At 39.6% G+C, this 26,579-nt stretch overlaps 2 protein-coding genes and 1 long non-coding RNA gene across 3 annotated transcripts in view; 1 reads left to right on the forward strand and 2 right to left on the reverse strand.

The window, feature by feature from the left end:
* Positions 1-14,777, reverse strand: part of LOC103474773 (neuronal membrane glycoprotein M6-b-like) — a 41,366-nt gene extending 26,589 nt beyond the window's left edge. Inside the window, exon 1 of the mRNA XM_008426001.3 lies at positions 14,670-14,777. Within this exon, the coding sequence (XP_008424223.1) occupies positions 14,670-14,673 (4 nt within the window). The 5' untranslated portion in view covers positions 14,674-14,777. The remainder of the gene's footprint in view (positions 1-14,669) is intronic.
* LOC103474765 (uncharacterized) overlaps positions 1-26,579 on the forward strand; it is a 45,307-nt gene that overhangs the window by 15,305 nt on the left and 3,423 nt on the right. The window contains exons 2-8 of the long non-coding RNA XR_014091073.1: positions 21,406-21,529; positions 21,801-21,834; positions 22,757-22,862; positions 24,692-24,912; positions 25,196-25,273; positions 25,356-25,491; positions 25,670-25,727. This is a non-coding gene — a long non-coding RNA (uncharacterized LOC103474765). The remainder of the gene's footprint in view (positions 1-21,405; positions 21,530-21,800; positions 21,835-22,756; positions 22,863-24,691; positions 24,913-25,195; positions 25,274-25,355; positions 25,492-25,669; positions 25,728-26,579) is intronic.
* Positions 15,185-17,981, reverse strand: gemin8 (gem (nuclear organelle) associated protein 8). Its single transcript, XM_008425958.2, has 4 exons — positions 17,887-17,981; positions 17,653-17,705; positions 16,228-16,552; positions 15,185-16,157 (listed from the first exon to the last, which is right to left on the reverse strand). The coding sequence occupies exons 2-4, from the start codon at positions 17,653-17,655 to the stop codon at positions 15,898-15,900; spliced, it is 588 nt and encodes a 195-aa protein (XP_008424180.2). The 5' UTR covers positions 17,656-17,705; positions 17,887-17,981; the 3' UTR covers positions 15,185-15,897.

The following is a 26,579-nucleotide window of genomic DNA, read 5'->3' on the forward strand; positions in this document are numbered from 1 at the left end:
TCTTTTAACATTTCAATAATTTTCGTCCAGTGGCTGATTGCGTTTTAAGGAAAAACGCAGCTTTTGTCGCCCGTTTGTAGTTCAGCATCCGTGGATTTTTCTGCAGAACTTAACTCTAACTCAAATTCATTTTTGCAAGCCCCACATCATGACAGCACCGTACATTAAAAGTGTTTTCTGGCTCAAAACCCCACATTTGAGCCTAGAAACATCATTTTTTTTCTTTGCATGCAAATAGCTCACGTTCTGTCTTCTGTCACCATTAATAGAATATGTGAACTCTTAATAGGCTGTGAACTGAACTCAAAAAAGAGATGGTGGCTTTAAGGAGGATATTAAGAAAAGCATACTGAGCTGTGACGATTTAGCTTTCTGTATTTCAAGCTGATTAAATATTAATCTCTAACTGTGTAAATCAAACTATTGTCGGTTTCCCATCACTGAGGGTATAATGTGATGACTACAAGACAGAAGCAGAAAAATGCTTTCTAAACCAATAACCCCGTCAGCATGATGCGGTCGGAGGCGTTGCACTTAAAAATCTAATTTTCTCATACGTTACAATTTAAAACTTCTCTGCTTAAAGTAAAGAACACGTCCAGGAATTAGTTCATTATATTGATAAAATCTGTAGAGACAAAGATAGAAACAAAGTAGGGAGTTGAAAAAGCTTCGCTTCTAGTCCCCTTTTATTACAGAACCCCCATAATCCCTCACTGGGTCACACAGATTAAGGACTTGTCCAGAAGATGAGATACAGAGCTCACTGGCACTCTTTTCCACCACGTTGTGTCACACACACAAACGCACACACATGCACCCACGCACACACACACACACACACACACACACACACACACACACACACACACACACACACACACACACACACACACACACACACACACACACACACACACACACTTATCAGTTCTTGGACTTTAGCCCAACACTCCAACTATGCTGTACTGGCAGAATGTTGGTTGCTTATTCGTTTTTCTACCGTTCCTGTGGTTCCTTTGTTAATATTTCCGTTGCGTCGGTTTATAGATCAACTCACTGTGGTTAGCAGACTGTCCTGCTGCCACGTTATTGACGGTAACATTGCTACGGTACAGAAAGATAAAATTCATAGCTCTCTCTACCTTTAAATCCACTCTGAAGACGTATTGGTAATTGACATAAAGGTTCCAAAAAAGTTTTAAAATAACTTTTTATTGCAGCAGAATAATCCTACACTGTAAAAAACATCAAATGCAACAATTTCCAATAAAAAGTTGGATTTTTAAAAAATTGATACACCATAATTGTCTGTTTCCATGGATTACAATATGCTGGATTTCAAAATGGGAAAGACAGGAAAACATGTGTTTTGATCTTCTTAAGTCAGAAAATTGCTACTGTTTGCTAAATTTGCCAATTTCTACAATTGTGTTTAAAAGAGTAGCATTTTGAGGACATTATTTCCTCATTATGCCAGAGGAAATAAATATTTAACTGCATTAAATAAGAAATGCAATTAAAATCACACGTGAATAAATTTGTTCACACGATAAGTCATTAAAAAACATGCTGTGCCTCCATCTTCCTACCACTTCCTGTCTTCTTCGTGGTTCGCGCTGAAAAACCACCTCATCTTTATCGAAAAACCTGAGTTTTCTTAAAATTGTCGTGTCACCATTAAGATAATTTATTTCCATAATTCTAATTCTAATTTCTGCAACACAACTAATGATTAGGCTTTTTGCCAAAAAAATAATTAGTGAATGTAAGGAAAATATTTCCAGCTCACAATTGAGGACAGTGAAGGACCTGCATTGCTGTAGGCTAGTTTCTTTTTAAAACGTTCTGCAACATTGCAATAGTGTCGCAAACAGGTAGTTTTTGCAATTAAATACTAGATAAAAATCTGCTGAACATTTTGACAAGTTTTGGCATAAAATGAACAAATAAAGAAATTATTCTAAAAACACCCACTGCAAAAGAGAAGACCAAAGACTGGACAGAGGAACAGTCAAGGATCTCTTCTATGCACAAACGTCGTAGAAGACATTCAAACGGAAAAAAAAATAAATCGAAACTCTAAACAACTTAAAAGTAAGTCAATCTCTTCTTATTATCCAGATGGTTCACTAAAACCCCAAAACATCACCAAAATCTGCCTTTTGTGCCCCCTGGGTTCAGTACATATCTGCCCTAAATTACACAGCAATCCATCCACACTCAGATAATCTTGACCAAAGATGCTAGCAGAATGAGCCGCATCCCTCGTGCCACGCACTGCTTCATGAATGTATTGGTGGCAGTGATTTATCTCAGAGTCTTATTGGAATGACATTAAAACCAGTTGAAGACTCTTCCTGGCCTGTTTGGACCGTAAACAGCACGCCTGTTTGTTGGAGCATGTGGGCAAATGCCATTGTTTTGAATGCACACACATTTGGAAAGACTCGTGCTCGGCAATGACCCCGCGCCACCAGCTGGGTTGCACTGAAATGCGCGTCACCAAAGGCATGCTAAGCGAGTTTTTGGACTTCAGAGGGAACTTCATCACACATTGCGATCCAGAAAAGTTCTTATCTGCGACTCTGAAAAGTCCATTCAATATTTCTGAGAAAAGTCATTTCTGACAGAGAAACAACTTCAGGCTCTCCGTGTTGCTGTGCAAGAACATCTGAGAAAAATTATTTCAAGGACAGACTGCTGTGCAGGTTTACATCTGGTGATTCTAAAGTGAAAGAAAAGTGAAAAAAAAACGTGTTTTATAATTCCAGCTTTAATATTGCGATTTATCGCTCCCTTAATATCATAATAAATGTCAAGCAGTGTGAAATACAGCTAAAAATGTCAAATCACATTTCAGCAAAAGCTTGTTTAAGATTTTATGAATTATTTCCAGATTTCCACCTAAACTCTCTAATCCAATCTCCCAATCAGTAACGGATTACATACATCACTTCCTGCTTCTGTTGCGTCTCCCCAGCCTCACTGCAGGCATCGCGTTGACCTTTAAACCGTCTTCCTGACACTACGCTCAAGTCCATTATGTGTCTTACTTGTCGGGCTATTCAGCTATGAGGTCAGAGATGGAAGCTTTTGGCTCCAGAGTCAGATTAGGCTGCGGTGAGGTCGAACTTTGAAGAGAGAGGCTGCTGTGACTCCAGAGGCTGCTGGCCTCTTCATGACCCGCAGTGTTTGTTCAGCCATCCTCTGGGAGATGCGTGTCTGCAGCTGCCTTCTGGGTTGATCTTAATTAGATGAGACTAAAGAAGTGGCAATGTTTTTTTTCTCTTTTTTCTTTTTTATTGCGCTTCAACTTATCATTCCGTCAGTGTCAGGCTGCAAAATACTGTAAAAATAAAGCTGTAACATCATGTTTTCCTGTAATTTTAGCATTAAATTTGAATATGTAAACAACATGAGGATGTTTCTGGTAGCTGAAGTGTTAATTTTGATGGAGATTGTTGTTAATGTCTCCCACTACCGTTGCTGAAATAAGACTATTTAGGGAAAGCAGGCACCCAAACCAATTCTACGTAAAAATGTTACGTTGTCTTCATTAAATTATGAATTGCATGTTATCAATAATCAGCTGAGTTCAATTTTACAATCTGCATCACGCCCAGTGGAGTACGGTGTGGTAACTTTTTAATTTTTGTTTAATGATCAAAGTGTTTTAAGTTCAACTTATAGTTGGCAGTAGTTTTATGTTTTGTTTTCTCTTGTGGTGAAGTATCTTAAATAAATTCATCAATTGATATTCAAATTTAAAATGTTGTTGTTTCCATGTAATTCAATAAAAAAAAAGAAAGAAAAGGACCAAAAGGCATACTACATATTGGAATATTTCTTTTGGAGGAACTGAATATTTAATAGTGTGTCCTAATTTTATTTTTTTTCAACCAACAAGGCTGAATGTTTTCTCTTAATATTTCTTATTAAATTTTACGGGCGCTCCGCGAAAGTGCGTGAACATGCAAAACAAAACAAACAAACAATAAAACGCTATCCTCATCTCCTCTGATTTTAATTTAATTTTTGATATTTCCCATACTTCCCGCTTCCCCAAGAGACTGAACTTGGCGCGTCCATCCATCCATCCATCCATCCATCCATCCATCCATCCATCCATCCATCCATCCATCCATCCATCCATCCATCCATCCATCCATCCATCCATCCATCCATCCATCTTCTTACACCCTTGTCCCTCAGTGGGGTCCGGAGGGTTACCGGTGTCTATCTCCACCCAACGTTCCGGGCGAGAAGCGGGGTACACCCTGGACAGGTCGCCAGTCTTGCACTCACTTGTATTTATTATTTATTTGCCGATTGATAAATGCACGTCTGGATATCCAGATTAATCTGCGGCCATGACGATGATGATGATGACCCACTTTCATCCCCCTCCCCATCCCCGCCCTCAGCTATCGGTCGCCAAGGAGACGCTTCCCTCTCATCCCATCAGACGCTCACAAAGGTTAATCCATCTCAAAACACACAAACACACACACACATGCACACACGCGCACACGCACACATTGACAACACATAATGTAAAGATTCCCGGATTATACAAACACTTAAAGATTCAGGTCAGGCTTGTTATGATGTGGAGTTTTATTTTATTTTATTTTTTACATAAACTCCTGTTTAATCGAAACTAGAAGTTTAAATGCAAAAATCATGCAAACCACGAAGTCGTCCTGCTCTGCCACACCTGTGTTCAGGATTTGCACGCGGAGTTTCTATTTCATTTCCGCATCTTCGCCGAACGCTCACCGCTCTCTCCTGGAAGCAGAATCAACTCATACATACAATTATTTTCTGACTGCAGTCAGCACGCACACCTTCACACACACACACGCACGCACGCACACACAAACACCTCCACACACAAACATAAAAACGCGCGCGCGCTCCCTCCTACACCCCCAACCACCAACCCCCCCCCTCCCACCTCGTCCTCCTCCCAACAATTTCTATCCAACAAGCCGCTAATCCTGCTGGCCCAGATTCGGCCCGCGGTCTGCTCCTGTTGACATTATGAATGTTTTTGTGCTCTCATTTGTTGTTGTTTTTCTCATTATTGGATTATTGTATGTCACATCACGTGACCTGTCTAATTGAACACACTCGTGTATAATAAAGGGTGTGTCCTTCAAACAAGGGGGAACAACACGAAAGCAAAACGGTTTGAGTCTCATGATGTCACGTTGAACGCTGTGCCGAAAAGCGATTCTGCTAACAGGTTATGGGCCCAGAATTAATTATGAGACAAGGAAAATGACCACACGAGAAAAGGACATGGCACACAGCCGCTGGTCAAGACTTCTCTTTGATGGAGACGAGAAAAATTACGAACTGTGGGAAACAAAGTTTCTTGGACACCTTCGATTGCAAGGGCTGAAACAGACAATTTTGACAAGCCCCTCTGATGAAGACGATGAAGAGGAAGACGCACAGAAAAACGCCGAGGCTTATGCAGAGCTCATTCAGTTTTTGGATGACAAGAGTCTATCACTAGTCATGCATGATGCGGCAGATGACGGACGTGCGGCGCTTGGAATCCTGCGGGCCCATTACGCCGGCAAAGGAAAGCCCAGAGTGATTAACCTATATACTGAGCTGACTTCACTGCAGAAATCACCCTGTGAGTCGGTTACCGAGTTCATCATCAGAGCTGAAACCGCGATCACCGCTTTAAGGAGTGCAGGTGAGCAGCTGAGCGACGGACTTCTGATCGCCATGGTTCTGAAAGGACTTCCAGAGACATTCAAGCCATTTGCTGTTTATACTACTCAAAGCGAAGATGGTGATAAATTGACTTTTGCAGAGTTTAAGACTAAACTCAGAAGTTTTGAAGACATTGAAAATATGCGTGGCACAGTATCTGAGGACAACGTGATGAAAGCTAAAGCACATTCCGGGTCCAAATGCGCACCAAGAGGCATAAATGATCCTGGAGCAGGAAGTTCTGAGATCGTATGTTTCAAATGTGGAATGAAAGGCCACATAAGCGGAACCTGCCAGCGGAAGCAGTGGTGCAGTTACTGTAAGAATAACAGTCACAACAACGCGACCTGCAGACGGAGAAAACAACGGGACAACGCGCGGAAAGTAGCCGAAGACACGGGCGGCGACAGAGAGTTTGCTTTCCGGGTGAGCGACGCGGACAAGCGAGTGGACGGCATCAAGAGGAGAGGTCTGATGGTGGACGCTGGTGCGACATCGCACATAATCACTGACATCAGTAAGTTTCGGAAGTTTGATGAAAGTTTCCAGGCCGAGACGCACTGCGTGGAATTGGCTGATGGATCCAGGTGTTTTGGAGTTGCTAAGCAACGAGGAGACGCGGAAGTGTGTTTGATCGACAGCAGAGGTCGACGTCTTAAAACAGTGCTGAGGAACGCACTGTACATCCCTTCATACCCGCAAGATATCTTCTCAGTGAAAGCTGCAACATCCAGCGGAGCAACGGTGATTTTCAAAGAAGGAAAGAACGTTCTTCTCAGAGACGACACCCAGTTCCCCATTCACGTATGTAACAAACTGTATTACTTACAAACGATGGACAATGAATGTGGTGATCAGTGTAAAAAATGCTATGACTTACAAAGTTGGCATGAGATTCTTGGACATTGCAATTACAGAGATGTACTGAAGCTAGAAAATGTCGTTCATGGCATGGAAATTAAAGGGAGAAGTGAGCCATATTGTGAAGTTTGCACAAAAGGAAAATTTGTTCAGACTAGGAACAAGGGACCAGATGCAAGAGCTACAGAACCACTAGCAATGGTCCACACAGATTTAGCAGGACCTATAGACCCAATGTCTAAAGGTGGTCACAGATATGCATTATCCTTCACAGATGATTATTCCAGTGCAGTCTTTGTATACTTTTTGAAAAACAAGAGTGACACAGTACAAGCTACTGAAAAGTTTATTGCTGACATGGCCCCACATGGAAAGGTTAAATGCATGAGGTCAGACAATGGTACAGAATTCACAGGAAAAGAGTACCAGACATTACTGAGCAGAAATGGTATCAGACACGAGACCTCAGCACCATATTCTCCACATCAAAATGGTACGGCAGAACGAAACTGGAGAACTCTATTTGACATGGCTAGATGTATGTTGATCGATGGTGAGTTACCAAAAATGTTATGGCCATATGCAGTTCAGACAGCTGCTGTAGTGCGAAACAGATGTTTTAATAATCGCACAAAGCAAACGCCCTACTTTATGTTGACGGGCAGGAAGCCTAACATTTCTAGGATGCACAAGTTTGGATGTGTTTGTTACACTTATAAACGAGAGAAAGGGAAGCTGGATTCAAGGTGTGAAAAAGGCATTTTTATAGGGTATGACAAGAATAGTCCAGCCTATATGGTCTACTATCCAAACAGCAGGAAAATCCTGAAACACAGGCTTGTGGAATTTGTATCCAAAGAGAAAAATGAGACGGGTGTAACTTTGGATGATGATGATGATATGATTAGAATTGGTTCTAGAGCAACCAAAAGTTCAGATGCTGATCCAGTAAATGTTTCTGACCATAAACTGAGGACAAAAGAAGAACCAATAGCGAGTACCAGTCAAACAACAAAACGTGAAGAACCTGAGAGGCGAGGCCCTGTCAGAGAGAGAAAGAAACCTGGTTATTTAGATGACTATGTATGTAGCATTGATGAAGAGCAGATGGGTAACATTGATTATTGTTACAGACTGATAAGTGGAGTACCTCAAACCTTCAAAGAAGCTGTAACATCTGTGAATGCAAAAGAATGGGTTACAGCCATGGATGAGGAAATGCAGTCATTAAAGGACAATGTTACTTTTTCCCTGACCAACTTACCTGAGGGTAAAGCTGTAGTGGGGGGTAAATGGGTCTATGCAATCAAAAGGAACAGTGATGGATCAGACAAATACAAGGCTAGATATGTTGCTAAAGGATTCAGTCAAAAGAAAGGTGTGAACTATGATGAAACCTTTTCACCAACTGCTAGCATGACGAGCATCAGAGTGCTGATGCAAAAGGTGGCACAGGAGAACATGTTTGTTCACCAGATGGATGTAAAGACAGCATATTTACATGCCCCAATTGAATGTGAACTTTATATTGAACAACCAGAGGGCTACAAGAAGGAATCCCAAGAAAAAAGACTGGTGTATAAACTGCAAAAATCTCTTTATGGACTTAAACAGTCAGGCAGAAACTGGAACAAAATGCTGCATGACTACCTATGTGAAAACAAATTTGTTCAAAACCCTGCTGATCATTGTGTTTACACAAAGATTACTGATACTGAAACTGTGTTTATCATTATATGGGTCGATGATTTGATTATTGCTGCCAGTGATACGAATATCCTTAGAGATGTAAAAGAGAAACTTGCATCCAAATTTAGGATGAAGGACTTAGGAAAGTTGATACATTTTCTTGGCATTGATTTTGAGAAAGATGCTAACAGTATTAAAATGTCACAATCGAAGTATGTGAGGAAAATACTGGAAAAGTTTGACATGCAGAACTGTAAGCCGCGAACTACCCCTTGTGAGCAGAAACTTAACTATGCTGATAATGCTGAAATAATGAGTGATGCCAGAAAATACAGAGAGGTAGTAGGAAGCTTAATCTATTTGTCAACATGTACAAGACCAGATTTAAGCTATGTAGTAAGTAAACTGGCACAGTACTTTGCAAACCCAACCACAGAGCAGTGGAATACTGTAAAGCATGTTTTCAGGTATCTAAAATGCACACAAGATAAAGAACTATGTTTTAAAAGGGGTGCCTGTGATAACCTTATACATGCATACAGTGATGCAGATTGGGCAGGTGACGCATCAGATCGAAGAAGTAGAACAGGTTACTGTATGAGTCTAAATAAAGACGGTCCGTTAGTCTCATGGAAGACTAAAAGACAGCCTACAGTAGCTCTATCTACATGTGAAGCAGAGTACATGGCACTAGCTGCTACTGTACAGGAATGCTTATACTTGAAACAACTGTTGTTCAACATGGATGGTATGGATTACTTAGCTAAGATTTATGAGGACAATCAGGGTACCATATCCTTAGCCAAAAATCCAGTGTATAGACAAAGATGTAAACATATTGATATTAAATATCATTTTGTCAGATCAGTTGTAATAGAAGGAAAAGTCTCTCTAGAGTACTGTCCAACTAATGAAATGGTTGCAGATGTATTAACGAAACCAGCAACAAAGACTAAGTTAAAGAAATATGAAGTGTTTATGTTTGGTGTATCATGAATGTATTTAGGTTGAAATGTTAAGGGTCAGGAAGTTACCCAAATGTGAGCAAGTGGGGGTGTTGACATTATGAATGTTTTTGTGCTCTCATTTGTTGTTGTTTTTCTCATTATTGGATTATTGTATGTCACATCACGTGACCTGTCTAATTGAACACACTCGTGTATAATAAAGGGTGTGTCCTTCAAACAAGGGGGAACAACACGAAAGCAAAACGGTTTGAGTCTCATGATGTCACGTTGAACGCTGTGCCGAAAAGCGATTCTGCTAACAGCTCCGTTGCACGAACCCCTGCCGCCGCCATCCAAAAACACACACACATCTTTTTTTTGTTTGTCTTTTTTGCTTCAGACTTGTCTGCTTACGTCACGCGACCCCATGCAGGAGTCACGTGACACCGGGAGCTGCTGCACCTGTGACCTACTGTACAGAGATGCAGCAGCGTGGGATAAGAGCGTGAGTCACTGTGGAGGAAATGCATCTTCATCTCCACCACCATGATCATCATCATCATCATCACCACTCCCCCCCTCTCTCTACTGCCTGTGGGTCATACTATATTTATGTGATGTCTATTTTTTGCGCGCGTGGGCTTGTGAGAGAAGATGCATGACTGTTCGCGTGTGCCCAGATTTGAAATGACGCCCACCCTCCGAGCGCTTTTGCATCTCCGCGTTGCCTCGGCAACAAGTCTATTTGGTGAAAAAGAAAAAAAAAGGTTGGGAGTGGGTGAGGGGTGGAATGTGGGGGTGTCTGACGCATCTGATGGTCTGAGTTTGATATTTTTCGTCAAAAAAATGGAAACGAGAATCATATGGACCATCATATATGGACTGTCTGTTTTCCGAGAAATTATTTCACAACATAAACGTTTTATGACATTTAGCAAAAAAGTTATTTTGTTTTATCCCCACACGTTCAAAATGATACCTGCAGGCTTATACTTCCAGTAATATTCAGATAGATGGCCCTTATCAAGTTGCGCCTCAATTCCACGTCGTTTTTGTCCAAATTCCGGCTGCATATCTAATAGCTCTTCTTGGCGGTAATGGCTGAGTTTACCTAAATTAGGTGTTTTCCTGACACTTGATAAATTAAAAATTGGTTTGAGGTCAAAGTAACTCCAACTGCTCATTTGTTAGCCTGGTTTTCCATTCCAAAAAAAGTTGCTGTGTGTGTGTTTTTTCTGGATCATTTTCCTGTTTTAATACCTGGTTTTGTCCAAGTTTTAGTCGTATATGTGAACAAAATGAGCCAGTATGAATATTTAGTTGATTTTGTGCACTCATGCGGTGGGCAAACTTGGGCGCCCAATTCTGATTTAAAATGAACTGCAGTTGTAGAATAGTATGGCATTCTTTCACCATTTCACCCTTAAAACATAATACATATCTGAAGATATGGGATTAGAAGCTCCAGACAATAAAAGGGTTAACAGGCATTAAGTGCGTTTTCCACAAAGCAAAAAAATACCTAAGCTTCGGGTTTCGCTCTTTTAAAGGTTCTGTAAAAGTGATTAAATCCAGTCATAAAACAGGAAGATTATGCACAGATGCTGCAAAAGTTGGTGCAGGAGGGAAATCTTAACTTTGGCACGAGAAGAGAGAATAAGGCCTGCAGATGTGGAAGCATAAAAGCGAGAGAAAAGAATAAAAACCACGATTGATGCCCAAAATAGTACACAGTTGTCAGAAACCCCAATAAAGCCATCAGCTGAAAAACCAGCAGAGGAGTCACAGTTTCATGACTCTCTCAGTACCTTCTAATGTATTTTTTTTTATCCTCTAATCAACCCGTCAGTAGGTATAACTACTCAGTTTATCTGGCTCTGCCCTCAGGTGGGTTTTAGAGCAGCAGGACGTCAGAAAAACATATTATTATGGATATATTGTGATTAAATTGGCTACAGTGAGCCTACTTTTTCCAGTTTTATTCTCCATCAAAATTTCCTCACTACTCCTTATGAACTGTAGCATCTAGTCCACTAACTACACTGTATATACTCAATAAATTCTTTCAAACAGGTATTTTTCATCACAAAATAAGAGCTAAAGTGGTGCCAGTTAGCAAAAACAACATATTAAATCAAACTATAGATTTTGCTCGATCAATTTTCTAAAATTCATTGATTATCTTTGGAATTATTTAAAATTTGGAGTTATTATTTTGTGTCTTAACTTGAAGGCTTGATGACTTTATAGAGAAATACGAGTCACTCAATGACCATCAACGTCTTTAGCATTAGTAGATGAAAAATTGACATAATTCATCCTTCTTTTCTGTAGATTAGAGGTACATTTGTGATTGGTCAGAAAGTAATTAAAACAGTCGTTTTAAAAAAGTTAATTAATAGCAATTAATGTAGCATCCGAAAAATAACCTCTGGTGTTCCACAAGGTTTGGTATTGGTGTCTTAGTTACTTATGGTTTATGTAAATATTCAGTTTAACAAATTAAAGTATTGCTTTTACTAATGATACGAGTTGATTTTATTCAGAGCAGGACGTGAAAAATCAAATACTATTAACTAGAGAAAATGAAAAAGAAAAGAAATTGAAGTTGGCATCAGCTGCAAACCCAAAACACTAACAATAAAAACAGATATCCAGCTTTGCTAAGACTCTACTGCTGCCACACAAGTGCTGGTGTCTTTCTTTTTTTATCACATCAGATCAGCAGATTGTTCCACTTTCTCTGTTTCTCCAGCTGAATGATCACATTTTCCTTCAGTGTGTAGCGAGTCATTAAAAGAGAAGCTCTTTTTGAAGTCTGTCTGCTGACAGCCGCTACATCCAGTATCTCCCGCTGCAAATCCACTGGCGAGGATGCAAGAGGAGACGGCTTTCCCTCCCCACCCCGACGCATAAAGCGGAGAAGCGGCGGAAAGAGAGAGCACAAAGAGCGAATTCACGGAGGAGGACACGCGGAGGGGGTGTCGGAAAGAATAACGATGAAGGCAACAAGCAGGGGGATGATGAGAGGAACAGACGAAAGGCGAGATGATTATGAGAAGCGAGTTGCGGTTTGGGAGTTGCAACGGGCCAAACGAGGAAGAAGTTCAGGGCAGCTTCCTGCAGGAAAATGGCCCCCAAAGTTCTCCGTGGCAGTAAATCATGTCGCCGGGCTACATCCTGTCTGTTCTCGAATTCGCACCAGCCTGAAGGCCATAAATAAGCCTGCTGCCTTATTGGAAACAGATGCTGTGGCTGTTACAGGGGTCAGGAATGGGACCGAGCTGGATGCTTTTGGTGTAATTTTTGGTTTTGAGTTAGGGAAAACAAACTTGATGTTTCCCGAAACAATTATGGAAAAAAAATAATGCTGTTAATGCACCGTATGTTTTGTTTTGTTGTATCATCTGAATCAGGGGTTCAAAGTGCGGCTTATGGGCTCATAGTGGACCTCGAGGTGGTTTTGTGCGGTCGTTAAGGCTTGTTAAAATAGAAAATACTCAAGTTCAATGAAGTGTTTGTATTTTATTCACCATGATTTTTACTTCAGTCTTATTTTCAAAATATCAAGCGACTTCAAATGTGGTCGTTCACTAAATTTGGCTAGGATTAGCTGCTAGCGCCACACGTTGAAACTCGTTACCATCATTTTCACAACTCTCCATTTAATGTTCCTTTATATTTTTCTAATTTAAAGTCAAATATTGATTACTAAGCTTCAATAATTAAAAAAAATAGTGTTAGCAACTGAATAACTGATCCAACATGGCGGTGAATGTGTGATGTTTACCAGATTTTTTTCCTTCACTCCATTAACATTGAACTCTTTCTCTGTCACATTTAAGAGAACATGTTTTGACATTAACACCAACAATTTGGTGTCAAAGCAAAACAATGTTTATATTTAATACCAAATACAACAGGCTTGGATTTACAGCGACCTGAATGAGTTTCAGCCCAGACTGTAAATATTCCTCTGTTTATTTCGCTCGACTTTGTGTTTTATGGTCAACATTTAATCACATGTACCAAAGAGTAATTTATAAATGCCAAAGAATAACCTTCATAAATTTGACGCGGTGCTTGTACTCAAATAACACGAGTTAGAAATCCAGCGAAAATGAAGTTATGTTCATTTTAACTTCGATGGATGTTTAAAAGCTACATTTTTGTAGAAATATTGAATAAGGCTTGCATACAATTTTTCTGCCCCCAGTTTTCTAATAAAAAACAAACATTTTTAAGTACATAGTTCAGTTTAGCCAAGATGGCGTCCAGAGCCGTTGGTTTTGGAAAGTGCACAAATGCTTTTTACCCGTCAGTCATCTTGCTTGTTACGGGCTCATGCACTCTGTTTAATCCACAAAGAGTGAGCTGATCACTCCCTCCTAATCCAATCAACATCAGCCCTCACGTGAATACCTGACATGGGGATGATGATGGAATGAATCTGAACTGTTAGGTAATCTCAAATTTTGCCTTGTAATCCAAGAAATTCACCAAAATTAGTGACATTTTTGTAAATATTCCCACATCACTTGTGAGATGTTATTCTTGCAGCCGGCTTCACTTCCAGCTGGGGAATCTATTTCCATTTTTCCTACACAAAAGCTTTTTACTGTGTGAGATTATTGGTTTATTTTTTGCTTAATCTGGATCTGCAAATGACCGAAAATTGTTTTAAAGTGTAATTCAGATTATAATTAGTATTCTGGAGACTATTTGCTCTGTGTTATTGCTAATAAATTATTTTTTATACACTGATATTCCTTGTGACTTCACCTTTAATTCTGATTTTACATAGGTTATGGGATGTTCTGCTTCTTTAAGGAATTATCTCCTGACTTAATCAGTAAAATAACATTTCCACCTTCCTCCTCTGCATTGTGCACACCAATTATTATATTGTTAGACTTCTAAGCAGCTGCTTGTGGAGCCTATGGCTGCTATAATGTGAAATATCCTTTTTTCTAACAAAAAATAATCCATAGGGCGGTGTGTTTTTGCTCTTTTTTGTTTTATATTGTACAAAAGTGCAGTAATATTTCATATAATATCTGATTTAGAGGGGATGCTCCTATTTCTGCATGCTGATGGAGCCTGGAATGTTTATTCCCAAGCTTAGGAAGTGACACAAACACACAGACACTGCAAGCTACACGCAGTTTCTCTGCAGAACATACAAAATAATCTCATCCGCAGCCCTCGCTTTGATCCCATTCTGAAATAACGCACACAGATAAAGTGCGTCAATGTTGAAAACCGATAAATGCATCTAGAAAAAAGTCAACAATTTTTTTTGCACAAACACCACAGGAGTAAGGTGTGAAAACGGATCAGATTGGACACGGTTTGCACGTTTGGCGCACAACCGGTGAAGACTCCCGCAGCGTCCAACATGATGACCTGCATAAATATGAAGCTGAGTTCACTCACCCATGTCCGCCGCTCCCGTGGAAACTTTCCCTGAGACAAAAAGTGCCTGAGATGCTGTCCCACAGGTTGTCGCGGCGCACGCAAACAACTGGACGTCCCGTTTAGGGAATCAGGGGAGGAGCGGGAGGTGTGACGTCACCGCCAGAGGCTAGAAATAGACCCAAACACGGAGACAAACACGGATTTACACGTCTCATCAAATACAGTAAGCCATTAAATGCGAAAAAAATATACAATTTTATTTATTTATTTAAGGGTTTACAGTTTGCACATTCGCACTAATGCGCACCTCAAACAAAACGTTGGACTGAATTTTATTTCGTTGTAAATGTTGACTCCTCATTTTTAACAGCGGACCATATTTCATTTAGATAATGAAATATGTCCTATTTGATGTTTGCTGTGAATGGCGTATGCTCGCAAATGAACGATGATTTTTGCTCAACTTTTTCAGCGAAAAAGTACGACGCCGTTATTGTGGATTGGCACAAAAAAAGAGTACATTTCAGCCGAAAAAAGCTCGGAACTTTTTAATCTCAGAAATGTTCTAAAAACAAGAGATTTGAGATTATAAAACACAGAAGGAATTAAAATATTTCTGAGTCACAGATTTTTTTTTTTATTATTGTTGAGTTTCAATGTTCACCTTTTGAATTCCGTCATAAAAACCCTGTGGAAGCAGCAACTATGAATGAAAACTCATCATGTTAATGAAGGAATGGAAAATGGAATCTAGAAATAAAAATATTTACTTGGTACTATTTCTTTTTTTTTTTACATAAATCCAAAAACATGACTGTCAGGTTAATTGGCCTCTCCAAATTGCCCCTAGGTGTGAGTGTGTGTGTGCATGATTGTTTGTCCTGTGTGTCTCTGTGTTGCCCTGCAACAGACTGGCGACCTGTCCAGGGTGTAACCTGCCTCTCACCTGGAACGTTAGCTGGAGAGGAACCAGCAAGCCTCCCGACCCCACTGAGGGACTAGGGTGTAAGAAAATGGATGGATGAATCCAGATTTAAAAAAAAATATTAACACTAAATACCATGCACCTCAAGACTCCATTAATCTAAAAATGTAAGATATGGGTGAAATTGTTTCAATATTTAGACATAAAACACTTTATTATTCACCAACTTTCTGTCAAAATACAAAAACAAGACAAAATACATGTCAGAAGAAACATGGCTGCAAAGAGGCAGAGATGACAACTGGAGCTCCTGTGTGAAGGTCACAGCTTCAGCGGGATGACGGGCCAGTACTTGGGCTGCTTCAGGTCGCAGTTCCTGTCGAACGCCAGTTGCATGGCCGCCTCCATGGCCATGATCTTGGCCGCGTCTTGGCCGTACAGCTTCTTCATCTCGGCGGCCCGCCTCTCGCCCGGCCGCTCGGCAGGGGGCGCGGCGCTGGTGCGGCGGCCAACGGCGCGCAAGTCCTGGTCGGCCGGGACGTAGCTGTCCTGCTGCTCCGCCTCCAGCTCCTGCTGCCTCCCTGTAACGTATCGTCATTACTTCAGCCTTCATCTAAAGGAGTTGGAAGTTGACCCGTAACGTGGACGTACTCAGCTCCTCTCTGTGTCTCTCCGTGTGGGCGAAGTACTGCCGCAGCTCCTCGCTGATCTCCATGTTGCTGACGTCGCACTCGATGTCGCTGTCCGAGCTGCTTTCGTCTTCTGCGTGGTCGTCGTTGCTGCTGCTGCTGCGGTTGCTCCCGCTGGCCTGCCAGTCGGCGTAGCGGCGCTGCCGTGCCCTGCCATAAGCAGCCTCCCAGGCCTTCCTGTAGGCTCCCTGGTGCCTCCGGCTCCAGGCCATGGCCTGCCGGTAGTGCTGCCAGTAGCGGCTGTAGACGGGGCTGGAGAACCAGGACATCACAGTGCTGACGTCATCCTACAGAGAAACAAGACTTCTTATTTCTCCATTTATAACTCAATTAGGATGATTTAGTCAGGAGCCGCCTGGCTGCAGCTTTTTGTGGACTGCAACTGGTTTTAAGTTTTGGTTAGACACGAGTAGAGTGTCTTACAATAATCCAGACGAGATGAAACAAAAGCATATTATTTCAAATAAAATGTGCAGTTTTGAAACTTAGTCAGGAGGAAAAGAAATATAAAACTGGATATAATCTGCATAACAATAATGGGAGATGTCCTTAAAAGATCGCATGATGAGACAAAGAAGGAGCAGATGGTTCAAAAACACTAGTCCCAAAACAGATCCCTGTGGAACACCAAACTGGATGGGATTAGGATCTGTAAATTGATGCAGTGTGAGGGCAACCACAGCACAACAGAGGCTGGTATTCTGTCCTGTTTAAGTCTTGACTGACTCATAGATCAGGTCTGAGTGTCATAACTGAAAAATAATGAACTTGAAAATACATGCAGCATTCAAACAAAACTTTATAAACATCTGATTTTGAAAACTATACAAGAAAATCAGACTTTCTGCTAACAAAAGTGACTAAAGATGTGTGTGTACAGAAGCACTTGTATTGCAAATTTACTGAAAAATCTTTTTTTTTCTTCACACTCTGGCAGGAATAAACAGAGAAACTGTTTTCTCGTTTTTCTAGGTATAAAAAGCCATTTCAGGCCGTTTGGTCCTTTAACAACCTAATTTCTCTTATTCGCTCAGAATCACTGTGTCGAAATGTGGATAGTTTATTATAAGTGCTATGGTTTATGCTCATACTTGAGCATAAATGTAATTAGCACAGAATCTCCTCCATGAACTGTATTGTATCTTATTTCTTATTCTTCTGTTGTCCTAAATGTTGCTTTTTATTTCTGTAACGCTTTTCAGTTTTTGATTCGTGTGACTCTGCAAAGACTTGAGTATTTATTTAGCTCTCTGTGTTGTTGTTATTGTTGTCATTTTCTAAATGGTGCGTTTTGCAGGAATAAAGCTGCAAAAACCAGAAGAGACTAAACAGGAAACCGTAAAGTACTACCAGGTGTCAGTAATTGACGCTAATTTAGCTCTCCTACCATGACTGACTGGACGCAGCTCTAACTCCAGTCCCTCCGCAGGTCGTCTTCTTCTGTGTGGACAGAGATAAAATACTAACGCTTTATTGTAATGCTACTTCCTGTTCGACGTCCTGTGCGTCACAGTCTGCAGCTATAACAAGACGTCGGCACAGCGCCTCTCTTCATATCATAAACATATTCAATAAACACAATATTTTCATCTAAAGTTAACTCAGAACATCAATTGTTTACCTTTTACTGTTAGCGGCTCATGGTGCCGCCACATTGAAAATTTCCCAGCAGCCTTTGAGCGAAAGGAAAGCAACTCCCGGTTACCTGGCGTCCCCTTGCGGACATACTGCGAAGGTGTTTAATAGTAATAAATTGTGCAACATGTAGGCCTATATCATGTGTTTGTTATAATATAGAAACTGGTTTAATGTTGGGTAATATTAACTGCCTTTTATGCTATTAAATCAATAATTTAGATGACCAAAACTCTCTTATTCATATACTTCACCAGAGATTTTATTTGAAGGCTCCTAAAATAAAAAATAGGATTTCAAGATTGTAGTTTAATAATGATAATTAAGTTAAAGAAAATTAGCCTCCTTATAGGTTCTATTCTCTTCCTTAACAATAAGATGTTTCAGATCATTAATCATATTTTAATCACAGAGAAAACCTAAATGATTATTTTATTTATCGAGGGAAAAATATCTAAAAGTGAAAAGTAGCTGCCCTTTGAACCTAATAATTTTACTTTTGCAATGTTGTTTTCAAGTGCTAAACTGCTTGCAACAACATCTCAGCTTTCACATAGGAAAAATTTACTTTGGATTACTTATTTCCCTATGAAATAAAACCATCTGAAAATTTTGCAGTTGCTCAGTTTATCTTTAAATCTCTGTATGTTGTGGATGCTAAATTTGTCATTGCAGCTTAAATCAAGCATATAGGGGAAAACAAAGTTAAATTTTCCTCTTTTAAACATTTGGATTTGATATTTGATGGGCATCTTCATATTTCGCTAACAGAGCAGCTTCGCTCAGCGTTGGAGTGCTGTAAGACTTGTTCTACTGTATATGTGGGTCATACTTTGGCTTCAGGCTTCAAAGCTTTCAGAGGAAGTGAAGAGAGGCTTGCGTCTTCTCTGAACATGTTTTCTCCCTTCACGTAGGAATGTGTGTTTGTGTTGACGGTATAAAAAGGCAGACCTTAATAAATGGAAAAGCAGGCTTTTGTTTTGATTTTTATGTTACTGCTTGTAGCATGAGTAACAAATGCGCTCAAATCATTTTTCTGGTGAATACACCTGGTCTTGTACATTAAAAAATAATAATATACAATAATATATATATATAAATAAAATAATTAATAAATTAATAATAATGTATCTTTCTTTGCTTTTCTGCTTGTAGCAGTGGCTGTTTTGGGGCGGTGACTCATATGATATTCAAAGTTTAGCTCTAAACAAGTTTTCTGTTGCTTTAATCTTCCCAATAACCCACATTTTTGTGGATGAAACCTCATCCTGGACTGTATTTCAGTTTTATTCTTTGTTTTATCCTGATAAGATTCATAAAGTAGTGCCAGCCATGTGCTACTGTTCTTATCTAGCTTTACTAGTACAGAGTAGCACAGGTCAAAAGCCGCAGTGCCCAAACCAAAGATGAAAACAGCAGATATTTTAAAGTATTTGCTTTTCAATAATACACATTGCATTGCTTACCACCAGTTTCTTTTCATTCCTCCTTCTGAGTCAGTTTCATAATTCTGCCATGATAGCGGGTGTAGCTCGACACAGCTGTAAAAGGTTGAATATTGTTGTGTGCCATCCATGTTTTTCCTATAAGTGAAGCGTGGGAACCCCAAACCTATTCTGTTCACACCTCTGCATTGTAGTGTGAAACCACAACCTTCCTAGCTCACCACCTTGACCGCTCTGAGCATCTTCACCAGTCAGAGCTACGATACGAACAGCGTCGGCAGTCTCTCTGCTGCTCTGAGCCTTCAGGGTCCCACATCCCATAAATCTATGACTGTTTCCGTTTTCACAAATCACTCCGCGTCTAAATCTTGCTTCCAGTCCAGCTGAGGAACATACAAAAAAAGTGAAATATTTCTACCCCCTCCACCCCCCTTTTTTTTTCTTTTACATAAAACATGAAACATAAATGGCAAAATCCCCAAACTTCACAAATGGTTTCTGAATGCAGTCTGAGGGTCACACTTTGTAGTCAATCATTTTCACGTTACATAAACAGACGTGACTGTGGGCAGGATGTATAGGAAGGTGTCAAACTGGCAGCTGACTCGTGCAACACGTCACCCACTAGTAGTTGGAGAAACAACATGCCAGCTTCACGTAAATCTCAAGTGAAGTGATGAATGCTCAGAAAACGGCGGTCAGTCCACTAACTGAAAGATAAATTACAGAACAAGTCCCTGATGTAATAAGCTATGAGTTAAACCAGGCTGGTTTTAGTTCCAGTTTTGATAATGTTGATATAACGTTTCCCTTTCCTTGTTGGCAGCTGTATGTTTATTTTAAGCCTCAGGTTCTGTAAAAGAGAAAATTTCTGGTCAGCTTTGACTATCACTTGACCTCAGGAAACATAACTGAAATCGTTCATCAGGGATAACTCTTTGGTCCTCTTTAATTCCCTTTTTATTATCCATTTTATTCAGAAACTATGACCTAAGATAATACAAAAAAGAACTGTTTTTAGATGATTAATTCATTTACAAAGGAATTAAAGCTGTCAAAATACAGCAGACCCTGTGTGAAAAAGTAATCACTCCCTTCTGACACCATTTATTACCTGTGATTATTTGTATATTTACAGGCCACAACTGCTGAATCAAGAAATTGCTTAAAAATAACTTGACAGTATGAAGTAGGCTAAAATAGATGAAAACATGACATCATTTAAAGACATTTAAGAACAAGTGAGAAATATTAAGTCAGGAAAGTGTTATGAATTTGTTATGAATGGAGGGTTTTTAGAATGAAAAAGGAAGGAAACGGGACAAAGTCGTTATTTTTTGAGGATAATCGCTTTTCCTCTACTTCTCTGAAGCAGAGGGTCGGCTTTCCTCTACTCCAGAGAAGTAGAGGAAAAGCGATTATCCTCAAAAAATTACGACTTTCTCCCCCTTCCTTCCTTTTTCATTCTAAAAACCCTCCACTGTGGCTAAATGACCCATTACACAAAGAAGAGCAGCAGCTCTGTTAAGAGACGCTGAGAGTAACTTAGAAATTAGCAGTTTTGTTTTACTTCCTATTCAGCGGCTTTCAAAATGAGCTGGTATAAATTCACTTTTGCCGTGTCGACCTTCGCCCCCCTGCATGCATACGCTCTGAAGAGTCGACTGACGGCAGAAGTATTGCTCTGTCGTTTTGACCATCATGGATCTGGACAAACTGTGGCTTGTCGTGCTGCTGCCTCTTTGTTTTTGTTTGGAGCTTGAAGGTAACAGGAGAGGAGCTTTTACATGTAACCTCTACACACAAGTCTGTCTTTTCTTCATATTTCTCCTGTTTTTCTATTTATTTTAACTATTCATTATTTTACATTGCAGTAGTCAAGTTGTTGTGCCGCATTTACTCGATTAATTAAAATTTTATGCTAATCATTAGTCTTCTCATTAATGGAGGCAATAATTACTTATTTTAAGTCGCTGTACAAACATGACATGCAAAAAATGTATTTCTACCCTCCACTTGATGCACTTAACAGTGATCCACTTGTATTTTTGTATCTTTAGCAGATGACGGCAGCTTTTCTCTACTCAGAGTGATCAGCTGCATGGTGGCGGTCAGTGCTGCAGCTGGATTTACTGTCGTAGCTGCAGTGACACTTGGACTCACCCTGAGAAAAACACACTGCAGGTGATTGTCAGCAAAACCTTTATCGGGTTTAAATCTACAAAATCGTAAGATATAAAATAAATGGTCAAGTCATTTTTGACTCATCTGGAGTGGAGATCAACATACAGAATTGTTAACTTGGTACCTAGTCAATGGTCACAGAAGATAAAGTGAGACATTTTTAAATAAATGTTATTTAAGGGTGAATTCAATTTTGTGTGCAGACAAGAATCTTTGTGACCTTGACGCTGATTTTATCGGTTTAACTCCGATTCTTTCTTTTTGTTTCCAGATGCTGCAGACAGTCTGAAAGTCTTGAACTAGACGTAAGTGAAGCTTCTTCTTTAAACGCTACATTTACAACGAGACGCTTCACTGTTTGTGAAGATGTGCTGAATATTTACTTTTCTGTTTTTGTATGTGTGTAGAGTGGCAGCAGAAACTTGCGTTTCAGTTCAGATCACTTACATTTCTGAACAATTATAACATTTTTGGAAGCTTAACACAACGGCATGTTAAGAATATCCACACCTTTTGAGCTTTTTCACGTTTTGTCTTGCGAGAACCAAAATGTTTCATGTATTTTACTGGATATGCATGTTGTAGACCAACACAAAGTGGCGCCTTATTGTATTGAGGAAGAAGAATACAGCACAGCTCTGTCATTGTCGCAACTAACAGTTATGCAACATTTTTCGATGGTCTGTTGCATTAAAATTCATTAGTTTGGTGTGAAAGTGTGAAAAATTAAAAAGAGATGTTGATACTTTTGCTAAGTGTTGCATGCTCGTCTGCTACTGAAACAATCAACCTAAAACGTCTCAAACTATTTAAATTTGTGACATTTTCACACCATGGATGAGGCGCAAGACATGAGACTAAAAACCACAAACCTTCCTGAACAGCTTAAAATGTGCTGAAGCAGGGCTTAAAAAACTTGTGCTGATTGGAAAAGTTGTAAATCTGCTGTAAGTGGTTGTTAGTCGCCTGTTGTCAATGTTTGAGGCCAAACGAAGTTTCAGGAGGTCAGTCGTGGCAGACAGGATGAGGGCGTAGAGTGACCTAAATAAACCCGGGTTTCGGTTTGACTGCGGCTTCCTGATCACACTTACAGTGCGTTGAGCGTCTCTCTGCCCAACGTTAAGATGCAGCTCGCCGCTTTATGTTTTCAAAAGTTGACCCTCTTGTTGGATTTTCAAAAATAATTTGTGGACGTTACTTAGCTGGAGCTTTTGTTGTCTTTAACAGGGTGAAAATGAAGGGGAGTACGCCAGCCTTCAGCAGCCTGAGGAGGATTTCTACCAGACTACATCTATGATGAACCATCCGTATGTCAACGCTCTGGGGAGGAAAAGTAAAAAGGCCTGTTTAGAAACTGAACAACAAACAGAAGACATCTATGAAAACCTGTAAAACAAAACAAATATTCTGTGATGAAAGAAAACTTCCAGAAAATCTGCTGATCTGGGAACATCTACCTGAGGATTTTACCTTTACAAACATTTAGAAATTACAATATTTAGTTTTTATTATCTTAACTCAATAAAGCTTCAATTTCTGCAGTAGTTTGTGATTTGAGGCTGCACAGTGGCGCAGTTGGTACAACTGTTGCCTTGCAGCAAGAAGGTTCTGGGTTCGATTCCCGGCCCCGGTCTTTCTGCATGGAGTTTGCATGTTCTCCCTGTGCATGCGTGGGTTTTCTCCGGGTACTCCGGTTTCCTCCCACAGTCCAAAAACATGACTGTTAGGTTAATTGGCCTCTCCAAATTGCCCTTAGGTGTGAGTGTGTGTGTGCGTGGTTGTGTGTCCTGTGTGTCTCTGTGTTACCCTGCGACAGACTGGCGACCTGTCCAGGGTGAACCCCGCCTCTCGCCCGGAACGTTAGCTGGAGATAGGCACCAGCAACCCTCCCGACCCCACTGAGGGACAAGGGTGCAAGAAAATGGATGGATGGTTTGTGATTTGAGGCATATGGGTGGTTTCCCAGGGCAGCAGTAGAAAGAGGGTGCACAAGCATCACATTCATTCTTAACCAACTTTTCTGTTGATTTTATTTGAGCTGCAAATGGTTTAGTATTTTTAGCTGCTTTCAGCAGGACCACATTTTAATGGCCCAGAATTCAGATCATTTTCTCTATTTTAGGTTGTTTGGTACCAGGAGCTCCATACATGATGCACTACTGACTAAAAACACACCATAAATAACTTAACTTATACTTTGTTTTACTCAATATATGTTTTGTGGTTTATGCTAAAAAATGTTTTATGTGCTGGATTTTTTTGCATATACTTATACCTAAATAAAAAATTGCAGTAGTATTGATTACTGCAAATATCCTCACCTTTCAGTGTCATACAGGAGTGGAAAAAATAAATTAATTAATGCTGAGCAAGATGCAGCTGATTTAAATCACCTCCATCCTGAACAATCATGGACCCCAACAGAAAGCAAATTTTAGTTGTTACAGTCATACAATTTGTTTTTGTTGTTAAACATAGCAAAATAAGTTCCCTGAAGGAGTGCTTACTTTGTAATATTAACACAAAAAAGTCTAGTTAGTCCAACTATATTCTCTTTTGCCAATCCGATGTCTATCTATAAATAATGCTAAGCTTCGGGTCTCAGACAGGAATCCTGATGTGTGTATCCCACGTTCTTTAGAAGTTTTTTAGTAAATTTTTCATACTTTTTTCTGTGCATTTGGATGCTTTTACAACTTTGAGGTGAAAGTTAAACTAAAGATGATGTCCGCTTCCTTTTAAAGGGGCGTTTGCAGCTTGTATCTTTATAGAGTTAAAGAATCTGCGGTTTAGCTGCTGAGGTAAACTGCAGTGTCATGTAAACCATTCACAGTAAACAAGCAGCAGCAGAAACAGCTGCTATTATTAAAGCCTTGACCAGCATGAGTAGATACAGTCTGTGGTTTATTCTCCTGCTGGCATTCACTTTTTGTTCCTACGACAACGGTATGTACAAGAACTGCTTGTATAGAATGTTTTTCTCATTTCTCTTGAATATTTGCTGTGAGTCGCATATAATACTTGCAAACTCTAGTTTTTGACACTTTGGTTTATTACAGCAGATAATCTGGAGCCTGTGGTGAAAATCATCAGGAAAGATGAAGATATGACTCCAGTTTGCAGCAGTTCCACACAGAATCCAATCAGATATGTTTTCTGCAGGATCAGACCAGTGAAAAGCAGAGGAGAAGAATGTCGTCTAATCTACTGAGTGAAGAGAGGCTTTGAGGAGGGATGTGACTCCAGGTTTTCACTCGTGTTAATAAATCAGACAATGTTTCTCCATCTGAAAAATTTAAAACCAGAAAGTAGTGGAAACTGCAGCTGTCAGTGCTCAGGTCCTGGTGGGTCATTTACTTTACAGCTCAACATCACTGTGGAAGGTAAGGAAGAAATTTATTAGCTTTGAACAAACAATATCAGTTTATGTCTAACATGAATTTTTTTTTTACCACAATGACAGTGCAGTGCACAATGATTAGCTGTTTACATGGTCAAACGTCAGAGCTAACAACACCATGAATTAATGTCTACTGCTGTTTGCTTCCTGCTCCCATGTTCATCTGGCCCAGCTAGCTCAAGAAAACATTAAAAACCAAATTTAGTTTAGATAATTTAACTGTTTCAGATACATTTTTGAAATTGATTTCTTTCTACCTGCGACAGACTGGCGACCTGTCCAGGGTGAACGTTAGCTGGAGATGGGCACCAGCAACCCTCCCGACCCCACTGAGGGACAAGGGTGTAAGAAAATGGATGGATGGATGGATTTCTGTACCCAACATGTCATTTGAACGATTTATCTGTGACTGTTCCTGTTTCTAAGGTGATGCAAACACCAGCAGTCCTGGAGAAGGAGATTTATCTGGAGGTTTTATTCCTGTTGCTGGAGTTCTTGTACTGGTTTTCATCAGTATAGCTGGGATCATTCTGGGAGTTATCTATTGAAACTTCTGTCATCGGTAACATGCTACTATGACAACATGATTTATAATTACTGGAATAATTTGAGTTGAGCTGAATTATTTTCTTTGTGTTGAGAAACAATGCTACATGTAGCTTTAGCTTTTAATATGAACATTAAACCAATTAAAACTGATGACATCAGGTTTATATTTTATATTTCTGTTATTTTTACAGAAGAAAACCGCTGGAAGCCTTGATGTGGCGTGAAACAAACAGTACAGTGTTATATAAGGTAAAACACTGTATGAACTTTAGTATTTGTCTCTTTGCAGTCTTGGGGTCACAACAGTTTCCCATTAAATATGTTTCTAACAGGAAGCAGTGGAGTCTGAGCCGTACCTCAAACAGGAAGAGCTGAGGCTTTGCTCTAATGTCAGTGGTCTGTTGATAAAATATAAATAAATGAAATGTGGGCAGCGATGGTCTTTATTAATGAATGAAACCATCGTTTCAAAATGTTTCATTGACTCTGGTCTCTGGTTCTTTTTCTGGTACTAATATTTGACTTTGAATTTCTGGGATTTAAAAGAAGTCTAGTGTTTTATATATTTTGAATGCATCTACAGATTTTGGAGTGTTCGTCCCTTTTCATATAGGATTAAACTTGGTTTAATACATGATGACATGTTGAGATCTGTAGTGTGTTTTCATGCACTTGACATTAGTTTGAACTAGTTTCTTAATGTATTTAACACCAGATCATTTGTATGAAAAAAACAATAACTGGACTTTAAATGGTGCAAATTTTTTCCATGTTAAAAATAATAAAAACAAAATCCTTCTAAAGAAAAAACAACAACAATAATAATAATAATAATAATAATAATAATAATAATAATAATAATAATAATAATAATAATAATAAATATTGTTATTATTATAATATTTTTTTTTGCAGTTCCTAAACAAGCAGGTAACTGTATATCATGTATTCTGATTGTAGGAGGCACAATTTATTCTGTATGTCACAAAGCACATATAAATGAAATGCGTTTATAAAATCAATCAAATTTTATATGTACAGCACATTTCAGCAGCAAGGTATTTCAAAGTGCTTTACAACATTAAAAACAGAAACAAAGGG

Source organism: Poecilia reticulata, chromosome 2 (genome assembly GCF_904066995.2).
Source record: "Poecilia reticulata chromosome 2, P_reticulata-male-v2, whole genome shotgun sequence".
NCBI classification, from domain to species: Eukaryota; Metazoa; Chordata; class Actinopteri; order Cyprinodontiformes; family Poeciliidae; genus Poecilia; species Poecilia reticulata.